This window comes from Octopus bimaculoides, chromosome 1, assembly GCF_001194135.2.
Source record: "Octopus bimaculoides isolate UCB-OBI-ISO-001 chromosome 1, ASM119413v2, whole genome shotgun sequence".
Lineage (NCBI taxonomy): Eukaryota > Metazoa > Mollusca > Cephalopoda > Octopoda > Octopodidae > Octopus > Octopus bimaculoides.
In genome coordinates this window covers 9,410,473-9,425,435 of record NC_068981.1, presented here as the reverse complement: position 1 = coordinate 9,425,435, position 14,963 = coordinate 9,410,473, and the positions used below count along the sequence as shown (strand labels likewise).

Below are 14,963 nucleotides of genomic sequence, written 5' to 3'. Positions count from 1 at the left end.
GTGTCTAAGGAGTCATTACAACAATTTGTTTCGACACGAATTCACATAAAGAATCTTGCAAACGAAACACAAAAACGAAGTTATATATTTCTTTTCCTAATTTGTGAATACTTACCTCTGATATTTCCAAATTTACTTTATGAAGCAACAACGAGCAAAAATTATGGGATCAGCTAATGATCGACATTTGAAATTTGATAAAATAAATCTTGATTTTTCTGAATGAAATTTGAAAAGTTTTTTTTTTTCTTTTTTTTTAGTTGAAAAACATTCGAAATGTCATTCGATTAACCAAAGAAAAACTTGAAGATATGAACAAAGAATTTGGTAAACACCAGCATCCACATCCATTATATATTCAGGTTTGTAATGTTACTTTATATTCTTCGTTCATATGAAAATGTACTGTCTTTTCTTTTGTGCTTTTGTCACGTTTTTCTGTATAAGTTAATCAAAAAAAGTGTGCATTGCCTTTGTCAGCCCTCTCGGCAGGTGATATTGGTGTGGTTAATCCTTGGTTAATGTCTCCAGGGAATTCCAAAAGTGGAAATGGTTGGGAAAATGTTTAACGTAGGATATGGAGACTCAGCAGAAGTAAATGTGTGAGGAAGCTTTGAATGAAGGAAAGAAACAAAGGTTATTGTAATATCAGTTAAAAGGCAGGCAGAAGAAACAGTTTGTCTAATACATGACAGGGTGTGCCATAAAGTATTCCTGATTGCTTTTTAGTGATAATTTTTAGTAAAGGGCATAAAAATACACAAGTTGTTTAGGATTTAATTAAATATGGTCGTGTAACATATTAAGATATGTTTCATTCAATATGTCTGCCATTACCCTTGACAATCGCCTAAAGATGGCCGAGAACTGAGTCACACGAATGCTGGATGACTTCTTCACTTAAACAATCCTGTGATGCAACTAAAAGCTTTCTTCAGGACAGGAAACTCTTGAAACATCAGAATGGACCAAATAGCGAGGTCCTCAGAGTTGATGTCTGGGCTGGAGGGTGGGGGCCACACATTCTTGTCCCAGAACCTGCTGAAATGGCTCTGCATCATTGCTGTGTCACATTAGATGTATAAAAAGGAGCAGCGTCTTGCATGAACATGTAATAATCTCCAAATGCTTTGGTCAACCATTGCAAAACATTATCCCCCCAATATTTTCATGCTGAATTGACTTTCATCCCCTCTTTAATATGCACCAGGGGAGATTTTCCACCATCAGATGGCACTGATACCCAAACCATCACTCTAGCAGGTTTAATTCAGCAAAACACCTTATGGGCGCCTTTGAGAACAACATCCGACCTCAGTGTTTGCTACAGCCTCCACAGTGAATAAATTTTCATCCAATTAGATGAAGACATTGTCACCTGTCCAGTCGCTTTGCTTTGGAAGTGGCCAAAATTAGGTGTTGATGTTGCAATCTTAATGACTTACAATTTAAGTCTTCATGCACAACCCATCACATGGTTGTCTGCAAATTTCACAACATTCTCTTTTGGACAACATCCACCATTTGTTTTGTCCTTATGGATAATTTTCAACCAGGAATGGGCTTGCTATTGATTGAAACTGTCTCTCTAGCATTTCATGACATTATAGACTGTTTTGGGATCAACACCAACCCTTGAAGCCAGTCTTTGGTGCTATGTCTTGCTTTTTTGAGAGCTACAAACTCACTTCACCTGTTAGCTGCCATATTGAAATGTTTTACTTGCTGAATCTAAACAAACTGGAGTGTACATGCTCTATTGAATGTTGAGGAGTGCATTTTAATTATTTTTGTGCCATTTCAAACTAAATTTAATAAAATAAACCTCATCAGCTTATAATGTCTGTTTCAGTTTAACCTAGATTTGTTTTTCCAAGTGAGGATAGGCTAAACAAGATTTCTTAGGGCAGTATTCTATGATCAGATGCACTTCTAAAGGCCAACCCTTTATTCTCCCAAGTAAGCTACTTTATTCCATGTCTGTATGTTGAACCACTGCCAAACATTTTTATTGGGGACAGGATTACAAACACTCTCTCTCTCTCACACACAAATATTGAACACTCAAAGTTAACGGAACATCAGGTAACGGAAAGTCCAGGGAGACCTGGGAAAAGTGTTGAAAATTGATCTCCAGATGCTGAACCACACAAAAGCGATCACAATGGACTGTGGTGATTAGTAACAGAAAAAACCACAGTCTTAGTAAGTAGGAAATCAGACAAATTACAAATACCTTCAGGTAGATGGCCCTGCTCAATCAGTAGGAAAGTCTTAGGTAGAAATTCCATAAGATGTACCCAGTGCAAGCTATGGACACAACAATGTCAGAGGAAGGTTAACTGGGAAAATAATTTTTGTGTGTGAAATATGCACCGGTACAATAAACAATAAATTTGTACAGAAAACAGACTCCATCAAATGCCATGGTAGGTAAGCTAGAGGTAGTTGATAGGTTTTGTTGTCTAGATGATGAAGTCAATAGTGGAGGTGGATGTTCCTTGAGTGTGGCTGCAAGAATAAGAAGAAGCTGGGCAAAGTTCAGAGAGCTCCTACTTTGTTAGTTTGTTGTTTTTGAATGTTAAATGGCACAATTTTTCCTTCTACGAATTTATTTTTTTCAACTTTCATATCACTTATGATGTGTTGAAGATTGTAGAACAGGTTGTTGTAATTTAGTGTTAGTTACATTTGAAGAAAAGATGGGGGTTTTGTTAGCTAAAACTGTCGCACATAATACTTTGTGGTTGATGGACATGGATGAAGATGAACAACAGATATTTGTAGTCAAGGAAGCAGTATGAAAGATTTCTGATATAACAGCAAACGTGTTGGAACATTGGCGTACAAGATAGAGAATTGCTTGTAATTATTGGGAGCTTTTAACAAGGTTTAGTTTCAATATGGACTTACACTAAATCAACTCATATGCAAGTAAAAACCAGCTATTTTGATTGGTTCACAAAGAGCTTGAAATCAGGTTTTTCCACTTCAACCCCTGATAAGGAAGCAATCGAATTGCTTTTTGATTTCATAGAAGAGTTTTTCCTAACCCAACTTATTCGTGAACCAACAAGGTGTCACAAAAACACCTTGGACCTAGTGTTCAGTAACCACACTGACACTATCCTCAATATTGCAGTGGAAAAAAACACCACTACTCTCAGACCATGACATGGTTCTCTGCAATCTGAGATTCTACCACCCAAAGATCAAATCCAGGGACATCTCTCCAGCCCCTCCATTTGACACTATGCATCTTTATAACACAGACTGGGATGCGATCAGTCTTGATCTTTCACAAGTGGATTGGGCCTTCACGCACGCACACACCCCCTTAAACATAAACACATCATGGCAGACATTTGTAGATACTGTGACAAATATATGCACCAAACACACTCCATTAAGATCAGTCTACAAATCTAAGTGCAGAATCCCTAGAAATAGAAGAGCAATTATCAGAAAAATAAAAAGAATTAACAAGAAAATCAACCAACTTAAATACTGCCAGCAGCAATGCACCCATTTGACTACCATTGCATCAGTCAAATCGAAAAAAACACAACCTCCAAAAAAGCATGATGGCCTTCATTAACAAACAAAAAGCAGCTGAGGAGAATTGGGGCATTGAGAAAATAAAACTCAATCCCAAAATGACGCTGTTTCCACTGTTGGTCCTTTGGTTGATGAGAACAACACTCTACATAATGATGCAAAATCCATGTGCGAGATACTGCAGAGACAATACTGCTCTGTCTTCAGTAACGCTAATGCGGTTGATCTGGCTAGTATCAGTGATGTAAACCCTCTACTAACCATATCTGACATAACTTTTGGTGCACCTGATATCCTAACAGAAATAGATAAGATCAAGCACAACTCAGTAGAAGGTCCCGATAAGTTCCAATAAGCTCTGGAGAAACTCACTTGATGTAGGCTACATTCATGATCATATTCTTTCCCAGTCTGTCGTTCCAGTCTTCAAAAAGGGAAACTTTTTCAAAATATCCTGGACCAACCTCCTACACCCGGATATGTCTCCAACAATAATAACTGTTTGCTAGAGTGGGCCATGGTGCCCCATATATGACTAAAAGACTTCACCAGGTGGCGCTATTAAGTTAGACATGTCCTGGGCTTTTACTGGCCGAAACCTATCAAAGTTATGTTTACATAACTTTAGGCTTGACATAAAAATCCAATGTGCAAATGCAGAGGGTTCAGTGAAAGTAGTCAAATGCAATAAGTGCACTCTTATTGACCACATCTTACAGCTGTACTGCTGGATGGTGTAAAGAAGCAGTCAGTGAATGTGCACTTGCAGCCTTGAAGAAGACAGGATACACTGCTTGTGCAGCTGATGCGGATATCTATCTCAACTTTACTCTGGCCTAGGGTAGTGAATGTAGAGCCAAGGTAGATGAATGATCAACTCCTAGAACCTTGCCATCGGGTATGTTAAGAGAAGTTTTCAGAGGACAAGATGCGAGTGGAGACAATCCTTGTTTAGCTGCATTGATTTTCTTAAAACAGATGTCAGTGAAGGAGTAATGTGAGGCAGTGACTGATGGGATATCCAATACAGGGGTGCACTTACTTTGGCTATCCCTAGTTATTTAAGCATAATGTGTCACCAATGCTTTACCCTCATCCATTAGCTCTGTTCCACTCTCCCATCATCATCGTTTAACGTCTGCTGTCCATGCCAGCATGGGTTGGACGACTTGACTCCGGTTTCACCAGTCCTCAGTCAAGTCGTCCAACCCATGCTAGCATGGAAAGCGGACGTTAAACGATGATGATGATGGGAGTGGAACAGAGCTAATGGATGAGGGTAAAGCATTGGTGACACATTACAGTGAATAGGAACTTAATTCCGTGCATGAACATGAATCCTAAGAACACAGGTTATTGTCCTTTTATCTCTTCTGACTTCATTCTTAGCCTCTTGTTTTGCCAATCATCTCTCCTTCTCCTCTAAGTTACCCATTATAGATATTCCATCACACTCTTTTACCACTTGCCATTTTTGTGACTATTCATCACCCACTCTCCCCTTTCCAAGTAACCTTGTAGCTGTCCCGTCCCCCCCACCCCATTTTGTCAACTCAATTACTCTACCCCCTCCCACACACACACACCTACCTACCATAGCAGGTGTTCCATCAAATAGATGCACAATATTGTTCAATGTACCTTTTGAGTCAAGTAGCAATTGATCAGTGAACAGCATCTCCTCACAAAGTTGAATATTTTCAGTGCAAAAATGAACATACATCATCATTAAGTATTGATGTGCCACAACTGTTGATTCGTCAACTTGCATGGAAAATTCAGAACTCTAAAGAATATAGATGAGTTCATGTTTGACATCAGTGGCCATTTCATGTATACGTTGAGAAATTGTGTTATTTCTAAGTGGAATTGTATTGAGAATTCTGTCGGGCTTTTTATGCGTGACAGTCAAAAGAACTTCTTCAATAACAGGTCAAAGTAATGTGTCTCCTACAGTGGGGGGCTTATCGGCCTTTGCAACCAGTAACACAATATTGTATGACACAATCATCCTATTATCTTTCTGAAATCCCAAGATCGTTTTCCACTTTCCGAATTAGGTCTTAAGGTTGAAGAAATATTATTACAAAGGTCAGGATGCTTGGAATATAAATGATACTATAAACATGAAGCCTTCATGGCTTTGTTGCTTAAAGTTTGGTTGCATATAAGACACATAGGCAATTGACTATTCTGACGAGAATAATAATCCTTTATTACTGTATTGACAACAAATTTTCGTAAATGGAGACATTGGAATGTTTAAAAATTGTACAATACAGAAAAAAGTTTTGTTACTCGACATCCATTTTCTATACTCCCCAAATGCAAAAACACGAGTGTTGCAATCACTTGGCAATCAATACAATCCAGCAACTTCATGTGGCTGTCTGTTTACATGAGCATGTGCATTGAGCTGTGAACAGGTCGGTCCCATCTTGCAGTTCTCATATTTTGTCTGGCATTGTCATCCATACCTTCCTAGCTCATTGCCTGCATCAATTTTGTGTGATCACTTGGTGCTGGCAAGTTTATCCCAAGGTCACTTCTTAATTTTATTGGCAAAAGTTGTTTGTGGCCTTCCCTTATCTAACTTATATTGAAAAACAAAATGTTATTTCATCCAAAGAATTCTTTAAATGTTAATGATCCTTCTCAAAATTGTAGTATATACCAAAATATTCTCTGTTTGCAAAGATACTTATTTCTTATTCAGGAATGTGGCCCATTTTTTCCCCATTAACCTCTTGTTTCTTTTTTTTTTTTCCTCTTTTTTTTTTATACAGATTCTTTGCATATCTCCTTTGAATATTTTTTGGGGTTGCATATGTGAAAATATCTTAATACTCAAAATTCTATATCACCCACCATTTTCTGTTCGGTTGCGCATCATTCACTCAACAGTTGAAAATCCCTCACGTTGGGAAACTCTGGTATAAAGGAAGACAGCTTTATACCAGGAAAACATCCTTGGGAGTGTATTTGAGAGAGAGGGAAGTGGCTTTGTGTCAGGTGTTGAAGTCTAAGGTATGATAGAGGTGTCAAACACGTTTTGCTATAGAAGAGATATATATGGCTTTCCTACACTATGTGAGGGTAGCTGGAAAGAAGACAAAAATGTTGGTGACAAGGTGCCAGAGCATACTGTCAAAGTATAAGAAGGAGAGTATAAACAGTGGGTCAAATGGGGTAGGAAAGGGTAGGTAATTTCATAAGAGATTGACATGGTTAGAGACGGGGTTAAAGATGAATGAGTGATGAACAAGAGTGAAGGTGTACAGTATGGAGTGAGGAGGTGTAGAGAGTAGCAGTATTATAAATTTGAGGGTAGATGAGAGAGTAGGGAGATGTAGAGGAAGTGAGAGTGGAGAGGGAAGAGATGGAGGTAAGCGGCATCTGAGAATGGCTGTAGTAAATAGAGCAACAAAGATGGTGGAGACATGAGAGCAGAAAGAAGTGTTAAAGATGAGGTTATAGGATACCTCAGAAGAAAAAGAAATAACTGAAGGCACAGAAAAGGGGGATAATCAGTGGAAAGTAGTATGGTAGTGCAAAAAGGGATTAACTATGTGCCGTTTCTGCTCTCATGATTACAGCAGTTGAGTCGTGCCATAATTAGAAAAATAATGGAGGTTTGAGTGTTAGGAATATGTGATGTAGGGGAACTGCTTGGGTGCAATGGATGGGTCTTCTTGAATCACTATGAGGCTCAATATCTTGAAATCAGCCTTCACTGCTTCAGTCCATGTCTTTCTGCATCACCTTCTTCCACAAGTTCCGTCCACTTGAAGGGATGGCCACTTCTTTATATACACTTGTCCTCATTCAGACACATCACACAACCAAACTGTCTCAGTCTTCTCTCTTAGATGCTACATCTGATTCCACTTGCGCTTGATATTTCTCTCAACCCATTTGCCTTTTGTTTTATATATCCACACTCACGTTGCTCTCTCAAAGGAACACACTAGTTTCATTCCTCTCTAGTCTTCACATGTCCTCTGCATTCAGAGCTAACATATCACTACTATGTGGCATTAATGTTGATATGCAAGCATCATACGATCTGCCTTTCATTCTGAGAGAATGAGAGAGAGAGACCTTTTGTTGCCAACTGAGGTAATAGCACTTTGACCCCACCCCCATTCGTATTCTATTCACTATATTTTCAAAATATCCTCCTCCACTGCTAATTAGATCACCTAGGTAACAGAAACTATCTACTACCTCTAGAAAACCCCTTAAATACTTGAGAAAATCTACTTCCTGTATGCCCTTAGTGCTTATTGCTCATTTGCATACAAAGATTATTTTCTCTACTGTATCTCTTGTGTATTCAAAGCTTGCACTGAGCACACTATAGAATTCCTGCCTACACCTTTCCTACTTATCAAAGAGGGTCATCTACCTGATAGGAAGAGAGTCCTATCCATTTTCTTGCTAACCACATATTTGGCCTTTGCTAGATGGATTTTAAGGCTCTTTGATTCCAGGTTTTGCCTTCTCATAGAATTTCTTTTCCCATTTCATTACAGATCCTGCTATTAGAACAAGGTCATCAGCATATAGTAGTTCCCGAGGGCAACCCAATCTTAAAATTCCTCTGTTATTGCTTGTAGGACGACTTTGTTGAGTATCAGTCCCTTGTGAACTACTTGTAGTACTCATGGTTGACTTGCACCTTACTGGCAACACCCCACTACATGGCTTGTACAGCTTTCACAAGCCACTTGTCTACTCCTAGCTTCCTTAGAGACCACTGGGTCTCAAAGGCTTTCTCCAGGTCAAGGAATGTCAAATAAAATGGTTTACATTTAGCTACTTCTGAAGTTGTCTTACTAGGAAGATGGCATCATTGGAATTCATTATTGCACAAAACCAAACTGCATTTCATCTAGTCTAATTCTGTTCCGCATTAATCTATAATAATAATAATAATAATAATGTGTGTCAGTGTGCCACACTTTGACACCCCCTCTCACTATTCAATGACACTTCTTCTACTCCTCTTGCTGGGGTGAGAGTAATAGTAGGCATAGAGAAGGTGAGGGCAGAAGTAGATTGACAGTGGAGATGGTAATGGGGTGAGAGTAATAGTATGAGCTGTGGTTGTGATAGAGGCAGAGGTGGTGGTGGTGGTGGTGGTGGTGGTGGTAGCTGAGGCAGTCAAGCATGACAGTGATAGTAAGGGATGTGAAAGACAGTGGTGATGGTGGTGGAGGGGAAGGCAGTGAAGTCAAAGGTGTTGATGGTGGTGGCATGAGAAGTCTGAATGGTGTGTGTATGGTATTTGTGGCGATGGTTGCAGACAATCAACAGAGAGAGAGAGAGAGAGAAATGTTAGGCAGAAAAAAAATTGTACTGACCCCCTCCCCCCCCCTTCCGAATGGGAAGACAAAAAATGTTATGAAGCTTTGCAATAAGTCCAAGTCCACATATTATATTGTTTTGACAAAAATTGTTCATTGCTTGAAAAAATATTAGTCAAGTTTAATAAAATTTAATATGTACTCTATGCAGGAAATGTCATTATTGGGATCTAGAGCCAATAAAAAGAGCCCTCCACAGGAGCTAGCTTAAAAGCTGCCCGAAGCTGGTTAGGCCATAACTCTCTTTGGAATTTTCATGACCTGCTCCAGTAATTCTAAGGCCTCTCCTTTATTCTTGTAACAGCTAATTATAATGCTGCTACATCAGTCATCGGGGGAATGACACCTTCTAGTATCACCTGATTATAACTATATAGATGACTAGGTTGTATGCTGTCAGATATTTTAAGCATCTTTAGTGGTGATTCCGGTTGGAGTCATATTGGAACCATTGACACTAATTCCATTGGAGTAGAGTTGTTGCAAAATGCATTAGAAAAAAACAGGTGGGTGAACTCTTAAGAGTTGTCAGGTGGTACCCAAGAGCTCAGAAAGGACCACTTGGAGGTTACCATGATAATGGGAATATGATTTAGTTAAATGGCTTGTGCCAAGATGGAAAGGAAGAGTTCCATCAAGAAAAAGTTGGAAATGCATTGTGACCAATGATGTGTATAGCAACATCCAGTAGTCAGGTGATATATATAGCACTCATGGTTGTGTGGTAAGAAATTTGCATTCCAGCCACATGGTTTCTGTTTCAGTCCCACTGTGTGATACCTTGGGCAAGTATCTTCTTTTATTGCCTTGAGCCTTTCAAAGCCCTGTAAGTGGATTTGGTAGATGGAAACTGAAAGAAGCTTATCGTGTATATTGTTACTGTCTCTTACCTTGACTTTGCGTGATAGTTGTAGCCATGCATGACTGTCATACAAGCAGTATTCCACATTTCAATCTCCTGTAAAAATGTCTGGTCATAGGGAAATATTACTTGGAAACAGGGTTAGGGTTGACAATAGGAATGGCATCCGGCCATTGAAAATCTGACTCATGTGAGCATAGAAGAGTGGATGTGAAATGTTGGTGAGAGCAGAACTGCACCTATTTCTCTCTCCTTCTCACCCTCTCTTGAAGCACTTCCTTTGTCTCATGTGTTGTCAGTGTCCTTCCATATCACTTCATTCTTTTCATTGAATTCTCCGTTCGCCTCTCTTTTTTCCCTCACCCTAACCCTCTTAATTTGCCATAGCTCCTCCACTGTTACCTCTGTTCATCTTCCTCTTTTTTTCAACCCTATGTACCTTTGACTTTGTCCCTGCCACTCCACACACTTCAATTATCTGTACTTCCACCTTCCCTGCTAAACTGATATTTATAATTGGCCATGCCTTCAGCCATATTCACCATTTACTCTGCTCCTCTCCATCCCCATCTCTAACCATCTGCTACTTTCATGAACCTACCCACTCACTTTACTTAATCCTCTATACCACTTATATTCATCTTCTTATAACTTGAGGGTATGCTCTGACACCTCTTCACCACTATCTTTCTCTTTTCCAACTGAGGTAACCATGTACTTCCTCCCTTACAAGACATCTGTTCCTGTCCTCCGTTCATACTTTAACCTCTTGTTACCTGACATAAAGCCACCTCCCTCAGCATTTTACCCTCTCAGTTTAGAGGTCTTATCTTGTTAGTTACCTGGTGACTTTACTGGTACCAATGCTATGTAAAAAGTACCCTCTGTGAGCTGGTTGGTATTAGGAAGGGTAATGCCATAGAAACCATGCCAAAGTAGACATTACAGCTTGGTCCTCTGCCTTGCCAGCTCCTGTGGAACCATTCAGCCCATTCCAGTATGGAAATGGACATTAAATGGCTGTGATATATAAACTTGTATAAATTTGTGTTTGTATATTCCCCCTCCTGGGCAATGTTGGGTGCATCTGCTAATCTAAGCTAATGTTTTTCCTAATCAGTTGTGCTGTAACTTTTCCTCTGATTTTCATGACTTGTCCTTTTCAGTTTTGCTCATTTTAATAGATTAATTCAATTTTTTCATGTAGGAATATGAACAACTTACAAACAAAATTCATGATTTCCAATTAAAAGAGCAGCAGCTGTTAGATAAAGTGATTATTCCGTCAAGTGAAACTGAAGATGAAGATGATGATGAAGAAGAAGAAGAAAAGTTACCTTCACCTACAAATAGTTCCACGTCTAGTCCAAAGCTCCCATTGAAATCTCCTGTCAGATCTACTATAAAGGTATTACTCCCTAATGCACAATTCACTCGGGTAAGTCAACTTTTTTTTTGGTCTCATAATAAAGATATAATACACTGCTACTTCAAGGAGGTTCTGTTAGTTTCACACAATGTGCTGAAGAGATAAAGGTTTTACATTTATGAAATGTAAGAGGGATTAATAATATAAAACACATATTGCTAATTTAGTTTCTCTCATTCTTTTCTTTCACAAAACAATTTGTCTCATATATTAGTGCAACTTTTAAAAAGTGCTAAATGTTTTTCAAATTTATTTGAATCAAATTAATACTGCTCCGAGATTATCTCACAATGGATTTTACTGTAAAGGAAGAAATGAAGTTGGGGAAAGAGTTATATGTTGGAAGAAATCTACATTCAAGCAACTACTGTATTAGTCATAAAACATACAAAATGAACTGTAGATAATAGGTGTATTAGATAGAGTGGCTAATATTACATTAATTCTGTCACCTTTCAAAAATATGGTACGTGATGAGGTTATAAAGTGTTCAATAGATTTGAATAAATTCTATGTTGGAGAGAAAGAGAAATGAAATATCTTATGATCACTTTGTAATATGTGGAAAAGTATCACATGTTAATATAATGCTTTGTCAAGATAATAATTTTTCATTGTAAATGAAAATGAACGAGTGAACTGAGACACTAGAATATTAACTTTGTCCATGTAATGAACTAAAGATGAAACTTGTCTGGGGTGTAGTTTGTCAAGGATTTCACTAATGGAATATCTTTCAGACCTCCATACTTTTAAGCAATTCTCCATTTAACAAACAATTTTTAAAATGTTCAAGTTTTAAAATACAAATTCATTTTCTTGATTTGTGCACCAGATGCAAATGAAAGAAAAAAGTTTAAAAAGCAAATGGATTTATATTTATGCCATGACTTTTATACATCTATTAGTTGGATTGCAGATGTTTTATCTCTAAATTCTTTTTATTTTGCTTTTTTATTTCTTTTCCCAAAGAATGTAATTATTAATAAGACCTGCCAGCCACAACAGAATTGATATCCTAAAACCAAAGTACCACATAAAAAAGCATTGGTGTGGATGCTGGTGCCACATAAAAGCATAGAAAGCACCCAGTACACTCTGTAAAGTGATTGGCGTTAGGAAGGGCATCCAGCTGTTGAAACCAAGCCAAAACCGGCTATGAAATCCACCGTGGCCCCTGGCCTTGCCGATTCCAAACAGACATTAAATGTTGATGATAATAATGATGATTAACAACAACTACATTAGAAATGCTGTTCTTATGGAGAGACTCTATTTCTTCGTACTTTCTAAGCATTAAGGTTCTGATTTTCCAGGCTATTATCCTCATCGTTAGGGCTTGCATTTACATTTATGTTTCAATGATTTACACAGTCCCAGATTGAGCCTGAATTAATGGTGATGTTCTTATCCAAAGTTGTTAAGAAAGGATTTGTCAAGGACCTACGATGTCATACAAAAACACAATCTGCTACACATGAAGCAGATTATAAAGCTGAAATGAGTCACTTCAAAAAAATATATTCCTTTATAAGAGATCTCAGCCTAGCATAAAATGGCTGCAGCTATCATACTTTAGTAGAAAAAAAGTTACTGCAAATGTTTGCATGATGTGTTTGTGTGTGTATATGCATGCATTCTCACACACACACACACACACAAGTGGGTGCTGAAAAGTTCCTGGCTTGTCCCCAGTGATCACAGCCCATGTTTCACTGCCAAGTAGCATGGCTGTTTGCACACAGGGTTCATACAATCTGCCTTTCACTCTGAGGGAGAAGCCCTTTGTCACCAACAGAGGTAGAAGCTCTCTGAACTTTGCCCAATCTATTCTTATTCTAGCAGCTACACTTTCAGAGCATACACTTGGTCACCTAGGTAACAGGATCTATCATATATGCATACATACAACCTCATGTATCCTCCTCCAAAATGGAGATGAGTACCAACACTTTCATGTGGCATTCTTAAGTAGTTGTGAAGATCCTTCACATGAAACCATTGGTTGCTTTGTCAACCCACAAATAAAGAGTATTTATTCACAAATGCAGTGTTGAGCACTCGTTCTCATTGTTCAGTATTTGTGTGTGTGTGTGTGTGTGTGTGTGGCATATAACATAATGTCCTATGCATTTGTAGATCTTCTGAAGTGACTGAGGCTAATAATACAAAACAGTTTAATCTTAGCTACAACAACTTTGAATTATAGACATTTAATCCAAAGAATTGTTTGTATGTTCAGAGTAATGAAAGGTTGCCTTTATCTCAGATTAAATAATCCCTTGAGCAATAAAATAGTTTATAAAAGTGATTGGAAAATATTGCTGATATTATCTCATCATCATCATCAAACATCTGTTTTCCATGCTGGCATGGGTTGGACAGTTTGACAAGAGTTGACAAGCCGGAGAGCTGCACCAGGCTCCCGTTGTCTGTTTTGGCATGGTTTCTATGGCTGGATGCCCTTCCTAATACCAACCACTATCAATTATACTACTGCTAATGATATAATACAAAACTATGCTTTAGTATTTTAATGAATTTTTATCAGTCTGCTACTAGAACAAAAAATAAAGCATTATCGTCTGTTCTTTCCATACCAGCATGGGTTGGACAGGTCATCGCAGTCCAAGTCACTTCATATTCAGAATTATTGTTTTCCTAGATGGATCAGGGGACCACATTTCACCAATGTTTAAATTTTGGCATGATTTCTGTAGCTGGATGCTCTTCCAAACACCGACCACTTTATAGATTGTAGTTGATATATTTTATGGTGACACCAGCGCTAGAAACATGGTTATGTCCTCAGTAAGACTAAACTATGGACCTTCTCATTGTCTCCATTTGCCAGTCACTTTATAGAGTGTATTGTGTCCATTTATCTTTTCACAAGTGGTAGTGAAGTTATCCGAATGAAAATAGAATTAGTTGCATATCTCTCTCTAATTCAATAAATTTTGAATGATAATATAACTTACTTGGCCATATTACCAATAGGTCTTGGATAATAATAAACTTCAAAGAGTGGGGGACAACAGAATAATCTTAGTTGTAATAAGCTTTGTAATAATCATTGATAATTTGATCACGAGTTAATTATAATGTTTTTGAGGTTGAACATGTTTATTTATTAAACTAATGTGTCGAATGCTTTATCAACAATAACCTTCACATGTTGTAACCATTTTGTTGAATGATTACTCATCTGACCTATTGATTTTTTTTTTTCTTCAACATTTGTTATAGGTTCATGTAAAACCAGGAGTAACCTTGAAAGGAAGTCTTGCTAAAGCTATGAAGTTGCGTGACTTTGAACCTGACAGATGTCTGGTATTTATACAAAAGCCATGGCCCAGGTTAGATTTTTTTTTTTTTTAAGAAAACATTCTACACCTTAAAGTTATATGATATATATTTACATATCTTGTCACAATATAATGCAATATGATTGTTACTTTGCAAATATTCCAAAATTTACAATAGTAATGATAATTTCTAACATAAACACAAGGTAGAGGTATAATTGATATAATCATCATCATTAGAAAACAGATAGTGTGAATTTTCCAACAGTCCTCTTCCCCCTCCTCCTCAAAAAACATTTTTTCATAAATTTCTTTATAATCATAATCTATGTTGTTTGAAAGGTGTTTCTGTAAAATTTCATTAAAAGACATCCATTTTCCTGAAAGCTATGAGGGAAAAATCGGATCTTGTGAATTTCTTAAAGTCCCCCCCCCCC

At 37.8% G+C, this 14,963-nt stretch overlaps 1 protein-coding gene across 1 annotated transcript in view; it reads left to right on the top strand.

Annotated features, from left to right (window-relative positions):
- The window catches only part of LOC106874195 (serine/threonine-protein kinase A-Raf), a 74,692-nt gene that overhangs the window by 26,962 nt on the left and 32,767 nt on the right, over nucleotides 1–14,963 (top strand). The window contains exons 2-4 of the mRNA XM_052974171.1: nucleotides 261–362; nucleotides 10,997–11,227; nucleotides 14,468–14,577. Coding sequence (XP_052830131.1) covers nucleotides 261–362; nucleotides 10,997–11,227; nucleotides 14,468–14,577 — 443 coding nt within the window. The remainder of the gene's footprint in view (nucleotides 1–260; nucleotides 363–10,996; nucleotides 11,228–14,467; nucleotides 14,578–14,963) is intronic.